Source organism: Chelon labrosus, assembly GCF_963514085.1.
Source record: "Chelon labrosus genome assembly, chromosome: 10".
Lineage (NCBI taxonomy): Eukaryota > Metazoa > Chordata > Actinopteri > Mugiliformes > Mugilidae > Chelon > Chelon labrosus.
Window position 1 is genome coordinate 16,393,912 of NC_140360.1, and position 15,145 is coordinate 16,409,056.

The 15,145-nt window shown below is 43.8% G+C and overlaps 2 protein-coding genes across 2 annotated transcripts in view; both read left to right on the plus strand.

Moving 5' to 3' along the window:
- Nucleotides 1–6: 6 nt before the first annotated feature.
- rpl32 (ribosomal protein L32) lies at nt 7–3,359 on the plus strand. Its single transcript, XM_084553046.1, has 4 exons — nt 7–65; nt 759–859; nt 948–1,129; nt 3,195–3,359. Exons 2-4 carry the CDS (start codon nt 764–766, stop codon nt 3,322–3,324), a joined length of 408 nt encoding a protein of 135 aa, XP_084409172.1. The 5' UTR covers nt 7–65; nt 759–763; the 3' UTR covers nt 3,325–3,359.
- Nucleotides 3,360–5,110: 1,751 nt separating this feature from the next.
- LOC311494363 (glutamate receptor-interacting protein 2-like) overlaps nt 5,111–15,145 on the plus strand; it is a gene marked incomplete at its 5' end in the record, with an annotated part of 32,329 nt that continues 22,294 nt past the window's right edge. The window contains 6 exons of the mRNA XM_084553376.1: nt 5,111–5,288; nt 10,268–10,348; nt 11,068–11,206; nt 13,161–13,306; nt 14,359–14,442; nt 15,054–15,129. Coding sequence (XP_084409502.1) covers nt 5,111–5,288; nt 10,268–10,348; nt 11,068–11,206; nt 13,161–13,306; nt 14,359–14,442; nt 15,054–15,129 — 704 coding nt within the window. The remainder of the gene's footprint in view (nt 5,289–10,267; nt 10,349–11,067; nt 11,207–13,160; nt 13,307–14,358; nt 14,443–15,053; nt 15,130–15,145) is intronic.

Sequence of the window (15,145 nt, forward strand, 5' to 3'; positions counted from 1 at the left end):
TCTCGCGGAAGTCCTTTTCTTTCCTTCCGCCGTCGCTGAAGTCCCTTTTGGATTTACATCGGCGGGTGAGTTGATACAATCTAAAATAATCCGCGCAATTTAGGGCATTATTCGTCGTGTCTGACATAATTTATCAATCATCATCAGTCCTTCTCTATGTGCTGACAAGAATTTGCCACTTTATCATCATATACAGTGTTAATTACGTCGTTGTGTTGCAAAGTGCTGCCGCTAAAGCGACTGACCGGCTGCCAGCGCTCCCCCTGTGAAATGGTGTTATAATGTTCAGTAAAGGCCTGCTTTGCAATGTGGCTCACTGATACACAATATGGACCCTCTAATAACTAGCAATTTTCCCCCCAAAAATGTGGTTATTATTAATGTTAAGGTCTAATCAAAACATTGAAGTTGAGTGCGTGTAGTGTAGTAGCATGGCTGGCTAGCTAGCTAAACATTGACGCTAACGTAGATGCTAGCTGGCTAACGCCGATCAACACGTTTTCTCACTCCGCAGAAAAGTACACTTACTAATCGCAGGTCTGATTATGTTTTGTTGGAGAACGTTAATACCTGAATGTGATAGTGACTTGGTCCTAACCACCAAGAGCTATGTTAAGTTTTCATTTAAGAGGTTGCATTATTGGTAATTCAAGCCACTGGGTTCAAACCAATGTGAATTACGTTGAGATGTAGTACAGCAATACAACCTGGTGCATGCAGTTTTTGTTAACGTTTTTTTTTAAACTGTGTCTCCTCAGTCATCATGGCAGCCCTCAGGCCCCTAACAAAACCCAAGATCGTCAAAAAGCGTACCAAGAAGTTCATTCGCCATCAATCTGACAGATATGTCAAGATCGCGGTAAGTGTGACACGCTAGATGCTGACCAGGTTTTACCCCCCAAGTGTCTGCAGTTCACTGAACATCTGTTTTCCACCTGTGCCAACAGAAAAACTGGCGCAAGCCCAGAGGTATTGACAACAGGGTCCGCAGGAGGTTCAAGGGTCAGATGCTTATGCCCAACATTGGTTATGGTAGCAACAAGAAGACCAAGTTCATGCTGCCAACTGGCTTCAAGAAGTTCCTGGTGCACAATGTCAAGGAGCTCGAGGTCCTGATGATGAGCAACAAGTAAGTTTTGAGTGCCCACATATAGGAAGTAGATGTAATGTAGAGTTATAGTATTTTTGTAGTTCTCATTTGCAATGCTTTTATTTTAGAAGATTTTTTATTTTGTTTTTTGCAACGGGTTATTGCACTGATTAGACTTAATGTCCATACAAGTTGGTTCAGACATTGTGTTTATTAACGGGTGACTCTGACACTTGTTGCAAATGTGTCCATGTAATATATACAACTTAAGCCTTAATTGAAACCATGCATTTCCTATTTTATGAGCACGGATTTGATGGAGCAGTAGAACAATGAAGGAAGACATTTTTTTCTGGTTTCTGTTTTCCAGAATGTTTTTGTTTTTAGCCTTCCTAAGACGAGGTTTGACTCTTGAATGACGAGACTTCAGCTGCTTTATTGTCACAGTGTAACATGAGCTGATGTAGGGTTTAACTAAAGATTGAGGAACTAAATCAAGACAGAGGAACCAAATTAAGACTGTTGGCTAGTATGATGGCCCAAAGCATCCTCTAACAGATTTTTAAAGGGTAGGAACTACTCTGACTGGGCTTTGTAATAGTTCAGTAATTTGATTAGAATAATAACCACAAATACAGATGTCTTAGTAAAAACAGGAAGGTGCACAAGGAAGGTCATTGCAGTTTGGTTCCCGTTCCAACCCAGAAAAATAAAATGAAAATCCGATAAATATAAACGTAAAATATTCTTGCATGCGAACGCTGAACCCACACAAGCATGCGGAAGTGGATGTCTACTGTTAAAGCATTAAAGGTCGCAGCCAAAATGCAAACACAGGGAAAAAAGTTGTCATTTGCCACAATGAATATTTTTAAATATGCAGCATCAAAGTAGAGAATATCTTACTCAAGGCTTTAGAGACACTTGATTGTCTTGGGATATTCCTACTAATCCTCCCAGACTGTTGCATGACTGAGGGGGCTGTGTAAGAAAAGTAAGAAAGAAGCACTTGCAGTTTAAACTATGGCCCTGTTTAATGTTGCAGTCGCAGCATCCTGAGAATTTCTGTAAACAGGACACACAGCTCTTTAGCTTCTTATCACAAATTGATTCCCGATACCAGAATCGGTCCAAAGGAGTTAGTTTGACTCCCATAGACCCACTCGCCAATTCTAGGGATGATCTATTGATTGTAACAGCCTGTTGATAGATTTCAGCAGCAGAATGTGGTGAAAGTTTGTGCAAGGATAGATACTTTAATTTGAAGGTATATATTTTTAACCTGTGCAATATTGATACAAACCTCACAGAGCAGCTCATGCCTAGTCAGCACAGGAACAAATGGATCATATTTTTAACTCGTCTTCAGTTTGATATTTTACCTGAAGAAATGACAAATACGAGCATATCATGTGAAATGAACTGTATAGTCTTAGACTTTTCTAAGCCAGCAGTTAGTAGCACCTTTTAATATTAACAAGCTTATAAATCACTACAAACGTTAGACTGAAACAGTAAATATATTAATCATGAACCAAACTAAGTTTAGACTAGGCAGATACAGAAAAGGCTTGAGTTGAGCTGATATTGAGGATACTAGACTGCCTTGTGAACAGAGCTGTCATTAAACTATCCAGTAGGTCACAGATATGTTGACACTGATTTAGCTAAAGATCCAACTATGTCAGTCATTTGGACGAGTGTGAAAGCTTCCGAGACAAATGGTTTAAATGACAGAAATCTAGTTTGGCAGCAAGAAGTCCACCTCCAAACGGTTGCCTTTTTGCAGCCCAGTCAAGTTTAGTATTTGTAATTTAATCATCCTCTGTATTTGTCATTGGTTGCATGAGACAAGGATGTCTCTGGTGTAGTATATTTCAGAAACACAGAATTTAGTGTTGCTGTGTTAGCCCCATGAATACTGCAGTTAGAGCAAGCAAGACAGTTGATGTGTTTTATTTGTTTTTTTTTCCTATTTGAATATACTTGGTAAAAGTGATCTTTGTGAAAGCAGAACAAGAACAGCTATTTCGATGGCTTTATTATATAAGTGTGGTTGTATTTTGATGTTCTTGGCGTCAACTCGTTCTCTTTGCTCCTCCAGGACTCACTGCGCTGAGATCGCCCACAACGTGTCCTCCAAGAACAGGAAGGTGATCGTGGAGAGGGCCGCTCAGCTGGCAATCAAGATCACCAACCCCAACGCCAGGCTCAGGAGCGAGGAGAACGAATAAACTGGTTATTCACAATAAACTCTGTAAAAGGAAAACTTGGCTGCTGGTTCATTTCTCTCCCTTTTCATTGGTGCTCTGCAAAATCTTTAATGTGAAAATTAATTTTCACACCATGAAGAAGAGTTAAGTTTACATCTAGTGGGTTGATTCTTGACTGAGTTCGTGACAAGGTAGAGAGTTAATGCACAGACGAGCTAAAAATGATGCTCTATGCTGGTTGATCACAAAACCACTATTAGAAAATGGTTTTAAGTCAAATATATTTTTAAATATGTGTACACCAATCAGCCACAACATTAAAACCACAGACAGGAGAGGTAAATAACATTGATCATACAATGTTCTGCATGTAGGTTGTACCATCTACTCCATACCACTGACACTCCTTGATGGCAGCAGCCATTCCCAGCAGGATGATTACAGACACAAACACAGTTTAAGAACGACTCAAAAAACATGAAAAACAGCACAAGGTGTTGACCTGGCCTCCAAATTCACTAGATCCCAAACTGATCAAGTATCTGTGGGAAGGACTGGAACAAGTCTGATCTACAGAGGCCCCTCCTCTCAACCCAAAGGCCCCCACTAACACCATCCTGGTGCCAGACACCACAGGACACCCTCAGAAGGCCCATGTCCATTCTCTGATGTGCCACAACTGTTTTGAAGGCACAATGGAGACCTACGCAATATTAAGAAGGTGGTCATGTAACAATATGACACAATTTTAGTTGTAAAATAATACACAAGCTAAGTTTATACATCACATTCGACAATCAGAAAATGCTCACGTCCGTTGGCATCTTCGCAGATATGTAGCAGGGTGGTTGTATTCTCCTTTGGGTAAATGGGCTTATTTCCCCACCACCTTCCAGATGACTGGACGCTGGAGAAGAAGAAAAGGGGCAACACGCCTGAAGAAGAGTGTTGACCCATAATAGAAAAGGAAGAAGTCTCATATCTTAATATAAACTCCTTCCTAGATGTGATCTGGACTTTTGAAAGAGTATCACAGTTTGAGGCCCTTTCCTCTCAAAATTAGCCTTCAGTTCATGTAACTAAAATCACTCCAGAAGCCTGGACGCGTGAACTTCATTGAACATCTAAAAATCAAGAAGTGTGATGGATATGAACAGCAGCTATGAAAAGACTTGTCGACTGTATTTTGATTAATCTGTCTAGTTTACAGGGTGGTGTTGTGACTGTCTATCATTACTTTAGGAAAATTGCCATAGTCATCCTGGATCAGCCGGTTAAAACAAGCACTTTTCTGACACGCTCATATAATTGTTTAACTTGTATCAATAGATTAAAGAGGGTGTTATCTGACGTAATTGCCTTCAATTGGCCTGCTCTGATTTTACGATGTTCAGAGCCGGCTTCCTGCAGAGAAATTTTCCATTGCACTCTGGCAGACAAGCTGTGCCCCACAGCCCTGAGCCCTCTGCCATCTGTTCCTGCAAAACCTACATTGCCAGATATGCAAAAACAAAACATTTATTTAGCCAGTCAGCTTGTGGCCGCATGGATGTGGAAGTTGGTTATCAGTGATGGTCGTGGGAGGGTGGGGGCAAGCACTGTGTGGGATCTGAATATTTTCCTCGCGTAGGAACCTGCTCCTGTTTGTGGAGTGGCCTGGGAGACTCACCTGAGAGGACTGGATGTTCTCCAGAGAGGGAGGAGAGTATGAGAGCAGCAGCAGGGCAAGCAGCAGAGACTGCGATGTCTAAGAGGTGGTGAGGGTGTCAGGAAGCGGACCATATCTTTCCTTCTCACTGGTCAGAAAATGAACATGTCAGCAAGAGTAGTGTTTGGAAAGGGGCGCCTGAGTCCCAAGCAGCTCTCCTTCGCCTTCCCTCAGACAGATTCTCTGAGGAAAGGCAGCCGCTCTGCCGGAGGAAAGAGGAGGATGTTCTCTTTTTCACTCAGATGTCGACTGGGAATCATCAGAGGGAGAAGCAAAGGTAAAAACCCACCTTAAAGTAACATTCTGTGACAGGCTTTAACAGTTTTTGTTGTCGATACAAAAGAACTTTACCTCCACTCATTGGGAAAAAAAAAAAAAACAGTAAAAATGATTGTAAGTGTGCTGCAGGCCTGTTAAACTGAGAAATTGCTTGATTTCTCAGTTTCCCAGCTTGATTGGATGTGAAATAACCACATGTCTGGGGCATGCATTGCCTTATTTACTCTTGTTTTGTGGCACACTGATCTTCACATATAACCTATGGTCTATGCTGGATGTCAAGCGAGTGGTTCTCCTCCTCCTCCTCCTCCACCCCTTCCTCCTCCTCAGACTTCAGCTGCAGCTGATCACCAGGAGATGGCAGTGTGGTCAGTTCGATGAGCGAAGAGGTTGAAATTCAGGCCCCCCGATGCCAAGAAAGTGTCAAACCAAAGGGAACATGGGGGCTATTTTCAGAAGGTTTCGCTTTACATTGATGGAAACAGAAAATCAGAGCTAAACAGAGAAAACAGTCACAAGGTTTTTCGCTTCTTGAGATTCTTAAATACTTTGCACTTATCAGCCGTGGTTTGGTTTGTCTGCCAAGGTCACAGCAAAAGCTCTGCTCTCTTAGTCTAATCAGTACATCATCACTCACCTCACATAACATCAGTCAAGTTGATTTCTGGCAAAAGAGTGCATTTTTATTATAACACAACATTTGCCTGTTCCCAGATGTGTTTTTTTTTTTTTTTTCAGTCCAACACACTTCTCCATCTCCCAGTTCTCTTTATTCTGTTAATTAGTCTCGCTCTGAAAGACTACGCTCACTCACACTGTAAATGGGGTATTAAGGACAAAAGTCTCAGAGGAAATTACCTACATCAAAGTGTATTTTGTCCACTGGAACAGCTGACTAATTAGGCTCCTTTCAACAGCAGATGGAAACATGGAAATGTTTGTTTGTGAACACTTTACACGTCCGCACAAAAGGCCGGCGTTGGGTGTAATTTCTGTTGTTGGAGTTCTCTTGTGCCAAAGTCCGATGACAACTATTTGTCTGACCAATAAGAGAGGCGGATCAGGTTCAGAGCGAGGCTGGAGGAGGGGGTCTGTTGGTGGTGGTTGCACTAGGGGTCAGGAAGTGGCAGGCGTCGAGGCTCGTGTGCCTGACAAATGGTCAGACAGGTGCAGCGACCGGCCCCCTGTGTTTGGATGAAGGAACCTCAATGGGTCGAGGATTAGCCAAGGGGAGGGGAAACTCGAGGAAATGGAACCCATTTTCACATTTACACAAGGTTCTTCAGATTCAATTTTCCCTTCTGTTTGGGTGTTGACTTGACCACAGTCCGAATCTGTCATCTCTGCTCAAACAACTGCACAATATTTTTGAATCAATGTCAGACATGCAGGCAGCTGTTCTGCACAGGGTTTTTTGCATGTGCATTTGCCACACTGTGTGCTTGTGTGTGTGTGTGTGTGTGTGTGTGTGAGTGTGTGTGTGAGAGAGAGAGAAATATTCTGGGGTTGTGAAGATACAAGCTCTGTAAAATAGGCGCAGTCTCTATGTGAGAAAAACGTGACACTGTGTAGAGCTGAGTCTGAATGTGCAGGTGGTGTTAATTGTGCCGAGAGTTTGGGGTGCGTGCAGATTTGTTTCATCGTGTCTAATCTCTGTGTGGGTGGGAGAGTTTGAGGATGTTTGACTTGGTGGGAAACGGATAAAGTGTGTGTGTGTGTGTGTGCGCGCACAAGGGGGGGAGGGAGTGACTGTGTTGTGTGCGCCTGTCTCACTGAACCCCTCTGGCAGAGAGAGCGAGCAAACACACTCTGTGGCTCTGTGTGAGAGAGGAGGGTTATGTGTGAGCTCATATGAACGTACGAGCGGGGCATGAGAGATCCTCTGGAAAAAAGACGGAACGCCTGAAAAGGTTAGCTCGAGAGAAACTGGGGCCACGGCAAGATGGCAAGAAAAGGACACGGACCATTTATCTCCCTGCTTTGGATTTTATAGTTGTTATATTTGTGAGGATTGAGAGGAATCATCTAGTAAGTTCAAAGAGGAGGGGAACAGGAGAGCATCTGAGGATCGGAATTTGCCCTCTGGAGCTCCCGACTCCACTGGGACACGGACTGAGGAAATACTGGACATAGAGCAAAGGAATGAGGAACCAAAGATGCTTTATTTTTGTTTGATTTGAGCGGCTGAGACCTGGTCTCTCGGGTCGCCCGCTTTTTCCTCAGGTGGAACCGCAAGTGTCTGCCCCACTACTAAAGATCAGCAAGGTTACTTCCAGAGGGTGGCTGCGCTGACTTAACTACAGCCATGCTGTGTGGTCTGAGGAGAGACACCAAGAGCTGCACTGGTAAGAGCACCACACTCTGATCTTTAGAGTCAAGGGTGACCGCTGTGTAATCGACACAGCAGGAGGTCAGTGATCACCTCCAAAGAGCTGCTTGCCTCTCAAATGTGCAGTTCTTTTGGGGGTTACCTAAATTTACCAGGCACGCTTCATAGTAGCAATAGATTTAAATGTTGATGGACTCGACCACGAGCTCTGCATAGCATCCTTGCATGTGTAACTGGGGCAGATATAGCAACATAATCTGGGTCTGGAAGGACCCAGTTTATAAATAAAGTTTTACGTCTGAAAATAGCATTATGATTTCATTGTCATCGTCAGCTCTGCCCCCATATTTAACCTACATTCTGATTGGATGTGAGAGGGATGGCATAGAGTGCCCTGAATTAAGTCAGCAGCTAATTAATTAACTGGGGAAGAATTTGATTTTCACTCATCAGGTGCTTGAGATGCAGCCTCTCCGGCAAAACATGTCACCGAGCCAATAAGTGAGAGGCAACGGAGAAAGTTGAGGCTGATTAGCTGCTTCCCGGTCGGGGCTGTTTACAATCAGCTCCATCCGGATCTTAATTCTGCGTCCGAGGGTGAGTGATGGTTATTTTAAGCTGGAGGAGGATGACTGGAGGATGGCTTGACGGTACAGTAGCGTTCAGTCACGTGGAGCTAGCTGGGTTTGCGTAACCCAGAGCCAGTGTTGCCTTTTGACTGCAGTGACAGCTGCTGGACTGTAAGGGCCCCCGGGAGCCCGCGTGGTTACGAGTCTTCTGCATACCCCAGTGTGTTTGTGATGTGTCACACGGCCACTGGACACAATGCTTGTGCAAGGATGTGTGTAAATTAGTGCAAAATACCATGTCATGTCGTATGTGAATATTCTTTACGTCGGAATCACATGTAATGTAAATCCAGTCGAGATATTTCTGAAGGTCTGACTCATGTTGCTGCGCGCAAACGAAGGCTGACTTTTTCCTCTTTGCTCCTTGTGTCCCGGGGCTGCCCAAAGGTTTCAGGTCAGTGAAGGTATGACAAAGGATCTGTGCCTCTCAGCTGTCCAAAGGCTTCAGCTTCAGTTGGACAGATGTGGAGACTCGGTGTGGACGGAGATAAAGCAGTGGGCTTCATGCCCTCCGAGCACTTGCTTCCCCCAATTCAGTCTCCACAACTCAGCACTGATAACAGAGAAATGGCGTTTTTCATGTCAAACTAATACACTCACAGACCTGAGATGCTACTACTTTAAATTAAAGTAGGAGGTTGTTTTATCCCATTGGAACCATTGTTGTTTTCCGTTTTAGCTCTGTTTTGTGAGTCATCAAATTTTAGGTGATCCACAGGCAAAATCAGTGAATCATGCAATGGACTACAACCTGAATCCCGCTTTTTTCGTTTACCATTTTGACAAAACGGCACCATTAAAAGCATCCCGGATCAGCTAATGGAGGAAAACTTACAACCGTAATGATTCTCAGGCACAATCTGGACTTACACGGTTTGTAGTTTTTAACGATCTGTTGGTGAATGTTTGTTCTGCAGGATGTGAGAGTAAATGTGACACGATCACACAGTGTGAGACTAAATCTAAAATCGTGTCTCACATAGATTTAAATAACCTCAGCTTCCTCCAAGTATTCTGTGCCTGTTACAAAACCAAAGGATCAACCACAATAACTTTAATGTGTCTTTTAGAACAACACCAGATGACGCGGCCTGTCCGAATCATTCTTGTTGCACCCTCTCTTCATCTACATTAAGGAATAAGAGGTGGTTGAGACATAAGATTCCAACCAGTATCTCTGCCGTGCAGTTTTAAAGCAGCCGCTGAAGACTTGTGAGGCCTTCACCTGAAGTCTAAAAAAAAAAAAAAAAGAGGACCTGGCCACAGTTCTTTTTCAAGTTTATAATACGATGTTCAATCACTGTGCTGCACGGCTGGAAAGGTAATCCAAAGTGGACAGGATTAGAAGAAGTGCCAAGTCAGTCTCCTCATCACTGTGACTGCTGACACGGTTGCACGGCTGCATTCAGGTTCAGATGGGTGGGCAGTGGCTCTGCTAATCTGAGGACAGCCCTGTGCTGTGTCAGAAATGGGTCCCACCGTGGGTAAGAAATGAGAAAAAAAAAAAGAAAAATCTGTCCCTCTGCAAAGCAGATTGAACATTTCCCAGCTCTCTGTAGCATCTGCTAATGTAGTAATGTAGCAACTGAAAATTATGATTTCCTCTCCATGCACAAGCAGTCCATTAACCACATGCTGTTCCTTCAAGAGCATTCCCATGCTTTTGCGGTCACACACATCAAGCTCGCCACGAACGTATTCTTGTGTTAAATTAATGGGTTTCAAGGGTCTCCTCTGCAGACAGAGAGGAGCTATTCAAACCTCTGGACCCTTTTATGAATTTTTTACGGAAACAAAGAGGAGTGACCGCTCAGGCTCTTGAGTTCAAGAAGCTCACTGTGGTTCAGTTAATGCCCGACGGATGTGGCTTAGTGCTGTTTCTCTCCCACAGTTACAGAGGGTGAAGTTCAAAGCATTAAAGCGTGGGTTGCTGTCATGATGCGCAGCGGACAGTCATGTTCATTTAGGCTTCTGCTGAAGAGTTTCCCCTCACGTCTTACCTTCCTGCTGTCTCTACAGATGACGGACCATACTCCAAGGGGGGCAAGGAGTCAGGGGCAAATGACCAATCACATTCGTCCCGGAGGCGCAGCCTTTCAGGTACGATGCTGTCAAACCTGGCTTTACCTCATTTTGTCTTGTCTCTTGTCTGATACATGCTACTGTGTCCAGTTCACCTGGGTCCTCGAAAAAAAGTAAGAGTCGTGGCATCTATGAGTGAGGATTCGTTTTCTGTGTGCGTGTAGAGCCTTGTGTGTTTTGCTTGATGTTGCACTGTTATGAATGCTTAGATAAGGTGAAAAAAATGCTTGTGTGGCATACCTGTCATTGGCACTAAACCACACTGAGTAGACTTCACATAGAGCAACTTAACAACACAGCACAATTTGGACCAGAGGACAGAATGAGTCCTCTGATGACACTATATAACCACGTATCAATGAATCTCAGACTCATTTCCATTCACTTGAGAATTCATGGACTGATGAGCCTAATAACATTTTCAGTCAGTCTATATGGTTATTACAGTGCCTTTTCTTTCCATTATTAGTATTTAATGTGGTATTAATAATAGTAATAATGTTTCCATTTCCCTTGTCCTCTTTCTGAACCCATCACAAAGATTCACTCATATTAACGGATCTGAAGCAACTAAGACTAGAGAGCGCGAAAATAAAATATCTGTTCACGTGTCAGAACGCATCTCTGTGAGAGATTTTGGGGAAAAAAGTATTTCCTTGCCTCTGAGACGCGATGACTCTGTCGAGCAGACGCTAATGCTGACTGTGACTCTGTGCCCACGCCTGTCTCTGTCTCAGCAGAGGAGTATCGAGGAGTGACCACGGTGGACCTGATGAAAAGGGAAGGCAGCAGCCTTGGCCTCACCATCTCCGGAGGCTCTGATAAGGACGGCAAGCCCAGAGTGTCAAACCTACGGCCAGGTGGGCTAGCTGCCAGGTGAGATCTCTGCTCTGTGAAACGCTCAAAACCTGGCAACCGCGCCAAGCTGTCCGAACTTGTTATTCTGTCCCCACAAACGTGCACGTGTTGCAAGGCTGCACCAGCACGCGTTGAGTTAGATCAGCTTGACATCGACCCCAGCAGAGATGTTTTGGTTTTTTTTGTCATTAAAGTCCGCAAGAAACCATATAGAGGTGTCTCTAAACTGAAATTTCGATTTTTTATTTATTTTTTACATTCACTTTATGCTTACTTTAGTTTATAGTGGTAATTATTCAGTATGTGTGGTCTATGAGGTTATTTCTTTAAGCTCAGGGGTTGCTTAATTGGGATGAAACTAATTTTCCCCAACACCAACCACATGAAAACAAAATGTAGTGGGAGACTCACATTTCATGATGATTAAGCTGCATGTGACTGGAGTGAAACACACACACACTCACACACACACTCATAGTTTTGCAAGTATGACACAGCCCCTGTGAAAATGTCTTGGCCAAATATGTCACCGCTTGTCAAGTCCAAAGAGCTTTAAAGACAGACACCGCGCTAATTCTTCCAAGCAGCTTGTCTTCCCACAGCTGAGTTCACGCTCGTGTGGAAGTGCTCGCTAATTTACTGGGTGGAGAGACACGCAGACAGACAGGAGAGTGACTGGCAATGACATATAGTGTGATGAGACCGGACCACCATGACAAGCCGCTCGACTCTGCCGGTTGAGGCGTCTCTCTCTCTCTCTCTCTCTCTCTCTCTCTCTCTCTCTCTCTGCTGTCACAACTGACTGGCAGTAGCCTAAAGGTTAGAAGGGCGAGCAGGGCAGAACATCTATTTAATTAATTAGTTCTCCAATGAGCAGCGTGTTGACTCAGAATGTCATATGTGAGACGCAACGTGCAATCATCTCCGTCAGAGTCGGAAGGTTTGAGGCTTTCTGCCGTCACACTCCAGCTTCCAGTCGGCTTTCCGCACAGGTGGCTCTGTGTGTTGGTCGACTTTCAGCAGCGGCTCTTAAAATCAAACCGACTGGAATAGTTTCTGTAAATATTTGTATTACAACACAGTTTCTGCCTCTTTCAAACAGATGGTTGGTTCACTAAAAAACGCTAAGAACATTAAGTCAGATCAACTCGCTGATTAAAGGGAGGTGACAGCAATGATAGCGAAGGTTGTCGTCTCCAAAGCGATGGCAGAGTCGTTGATGATTCTCTGTGAGTTCATTGCATTACAGATGCAGGGCCGCAAACCAAAAAAAATAAAGGGGCCCTAGATGACTACCTTTAGGCGTATTTAGCAATGATAACCATAAACCTCCTTAAAACTATGAAGGCCCTACAGTTCATCAACAATTTTCCACAACCCTCCCTAGGGGTCCCCTCTATCTATCCTGTGACAGATTTGGGGGTATAGCACACATACAGTGATCAGCCACAACATCAAACAGCACAAGGTGTTGACCTGGCCTCCAAATTCACCAGATCCCAAACTGATCAAGAATCTGTGGGATGATCCACAGAGGCCCCTCCCCTCAACCCATATGACCCAAAGGCCCCCCACTAACAACATGCTGTTGCCAGACACCACAGGACACCCTCAGAAGGTCCATGTCCATTCTCTGATGAGTCACAACTGTTTTGAAGGCACAGAGAGGACCTACACAATATTAGGAAGGTGGTCATAATGTTGTTCTGGGCCCCCCAGAACCAAGAATCACCACTGTATACTTTAACCAGTAGATCCCTTTATTAAGACATGGCCACAATATCATGTTTTATAATACAGTATGACTGAAATGATAGCTTGTGGTTTTGTGGTGCAAATTTGCAACTTCTACAACACACATGGAGTGATTCTGGAGCTATTGTTGGCCCCTGTGGTGGGAAGGAAGTTGTCTTCTTTCCTCAGTCAATAGCTGAATATCGAACTGGTCTGGTTTGGTCACAACTTTCCTCAGGAGCGACCAGCTGAATGTCGGCGACTACATCAAGTCAGTGAACGGCATCAACCTGTCAAAGCTTCGGCACGATGAGATCATCAGCCTGCTGAAGAACATCGGGGAGCGGGTGGTGCTGGAGGTGGAGTACGAGCTGCCCCCATTCGGTGGGTGAAGTCTGCGGCATGAATATTCCGCCTGCATGCTACTGATGCACAAGCGCGCTCATTAAAACGAAATGTTTGCACAAGGACAGGAAACCGGTTGATAAATAAGACCACTCTCACTGATGACATGTAAACTACTGCCAATAATAATAATGTTTCGTCAGCTTGAAACATGTAGGAAGAGTCTGCATGAAAGCTGCCTTTACAGGGGACCAGCTGTTGTGTGTCCCTCTTGGTCTCAGCACATTATTAATATTGTTTCAAAGACTGAGACATTAGGAAGTGTTCATCCCTTCACCCTTCCTCAATCCTATTGAATATTACCGTGTTGTTTGATTTGCAGCCAAAAACACAGACAAAAAGTGGTTAGGTGATAAAAAGAATAGCAAAAACAAAGCTTATACTGTAGATCATACAGTAGAAGCTCATACTGAAGCTTTTTGCCAGCCTACATTTCATAAAGGTAGGAGATAAGATGTTGAAGCTTGAGGCAGTGAGATAGCGACGGGAACTGTGGCTTCGGACTTGGACATTGAATGATGCAGGTGACGTTGAGGCCGCTGCACCTCCAGACATTTCATCCTTCACTGCAACACTCGTCTGTGGCTCTAACACATGTTTGCATGTTTCTGCATTTTAACACCAAGCCTAGAAAACAGCTGCTCCGCACAGAAATAAAGACATTTTAGTTTTGTTTACAGAAAAATAAGCCCTGTTAAGACCTCACTATTGAGACGTCTTTGATCCTGAAAATCACCAAATCAATGTTTATTGGGTTTATTTGATCAAGGCGCTGGCCTCAGACACAGAGTTGGTCCCCGGGCTCTGCTCTGTTGCTCTAGGTCATTAGAATCGGTCAAACACAGACGATTACGTAACCCACTGAGATGAATTAGATCATATTTCCACTATGCTTTGTTCATTCTCCTAATTTAACACTTATTAGATGTCACTAATATCAAACGTTTGCATGCACACAGTTCCTTTTATCTGCAGCATCACGGGATTGTCGTGATAATTTTGTGAATGTGTCGTTTCTCCTTCACTCTCAGTCCAGACCCCTTCAGGAGTCATAACCAAAACCATAGAGGTGTGTTTACACAAGGAGGGAAACAGTTTTGGGTTTGTCATGAGAGGTAAGAAAAAAAAAGAAACGTTTTGCTAAAGGGGAACTACTGTTTTTTACAACCTGGACGTAATTTCTGGCATAAAATACGATCGTTTACTCACCCATATAACTTTTGTGTAATTTGTAGTCATTCGGGAGATATTTATATCTGTGTATATTCATATAGTGGGAGTGGGGCACCGAAACGCAGCTTCTAAATAACACATTCATTTCACCAATATTTTGTTATCGTACACTAGTGCTATTCCCCGTTTAGTCCGGAGTTTGAGATATACATCATCCAGGTCAGAAGACATCATCTGGGGTCTGTAGGTGAATCTACAGACCTCAGATGATGATGACAGGTAACTCTGGACTCAACGGGGAATAGCACTAGCGTTATTTAGAGGCTGCGTTTCGGTGCCCCAGTCACTCCCACTATATGGATATACGCAGATCTAAACATCTCCCGAAACGACTACAAATTACAGAAAAGTTATACGGGTGAGTAAACAATCCTATTTTATGCCAGAAATAAGGTCCAGGTTGTAAAAAACAATAGTTCCCCTTTAAGTCTTCATTGAAATATTTAGCATTAGCTTTTTGCACGGACTTATCGCGTCTTTTTGCTTTTTCCAGGAGGCTTCCACGAAGACTGGCGCAGGTCCCGTCCTCTGGTTGTTACCAGCGTCAGGCCCGGGGGCCCTGCTGACAGGTAAGAATGTAAACAA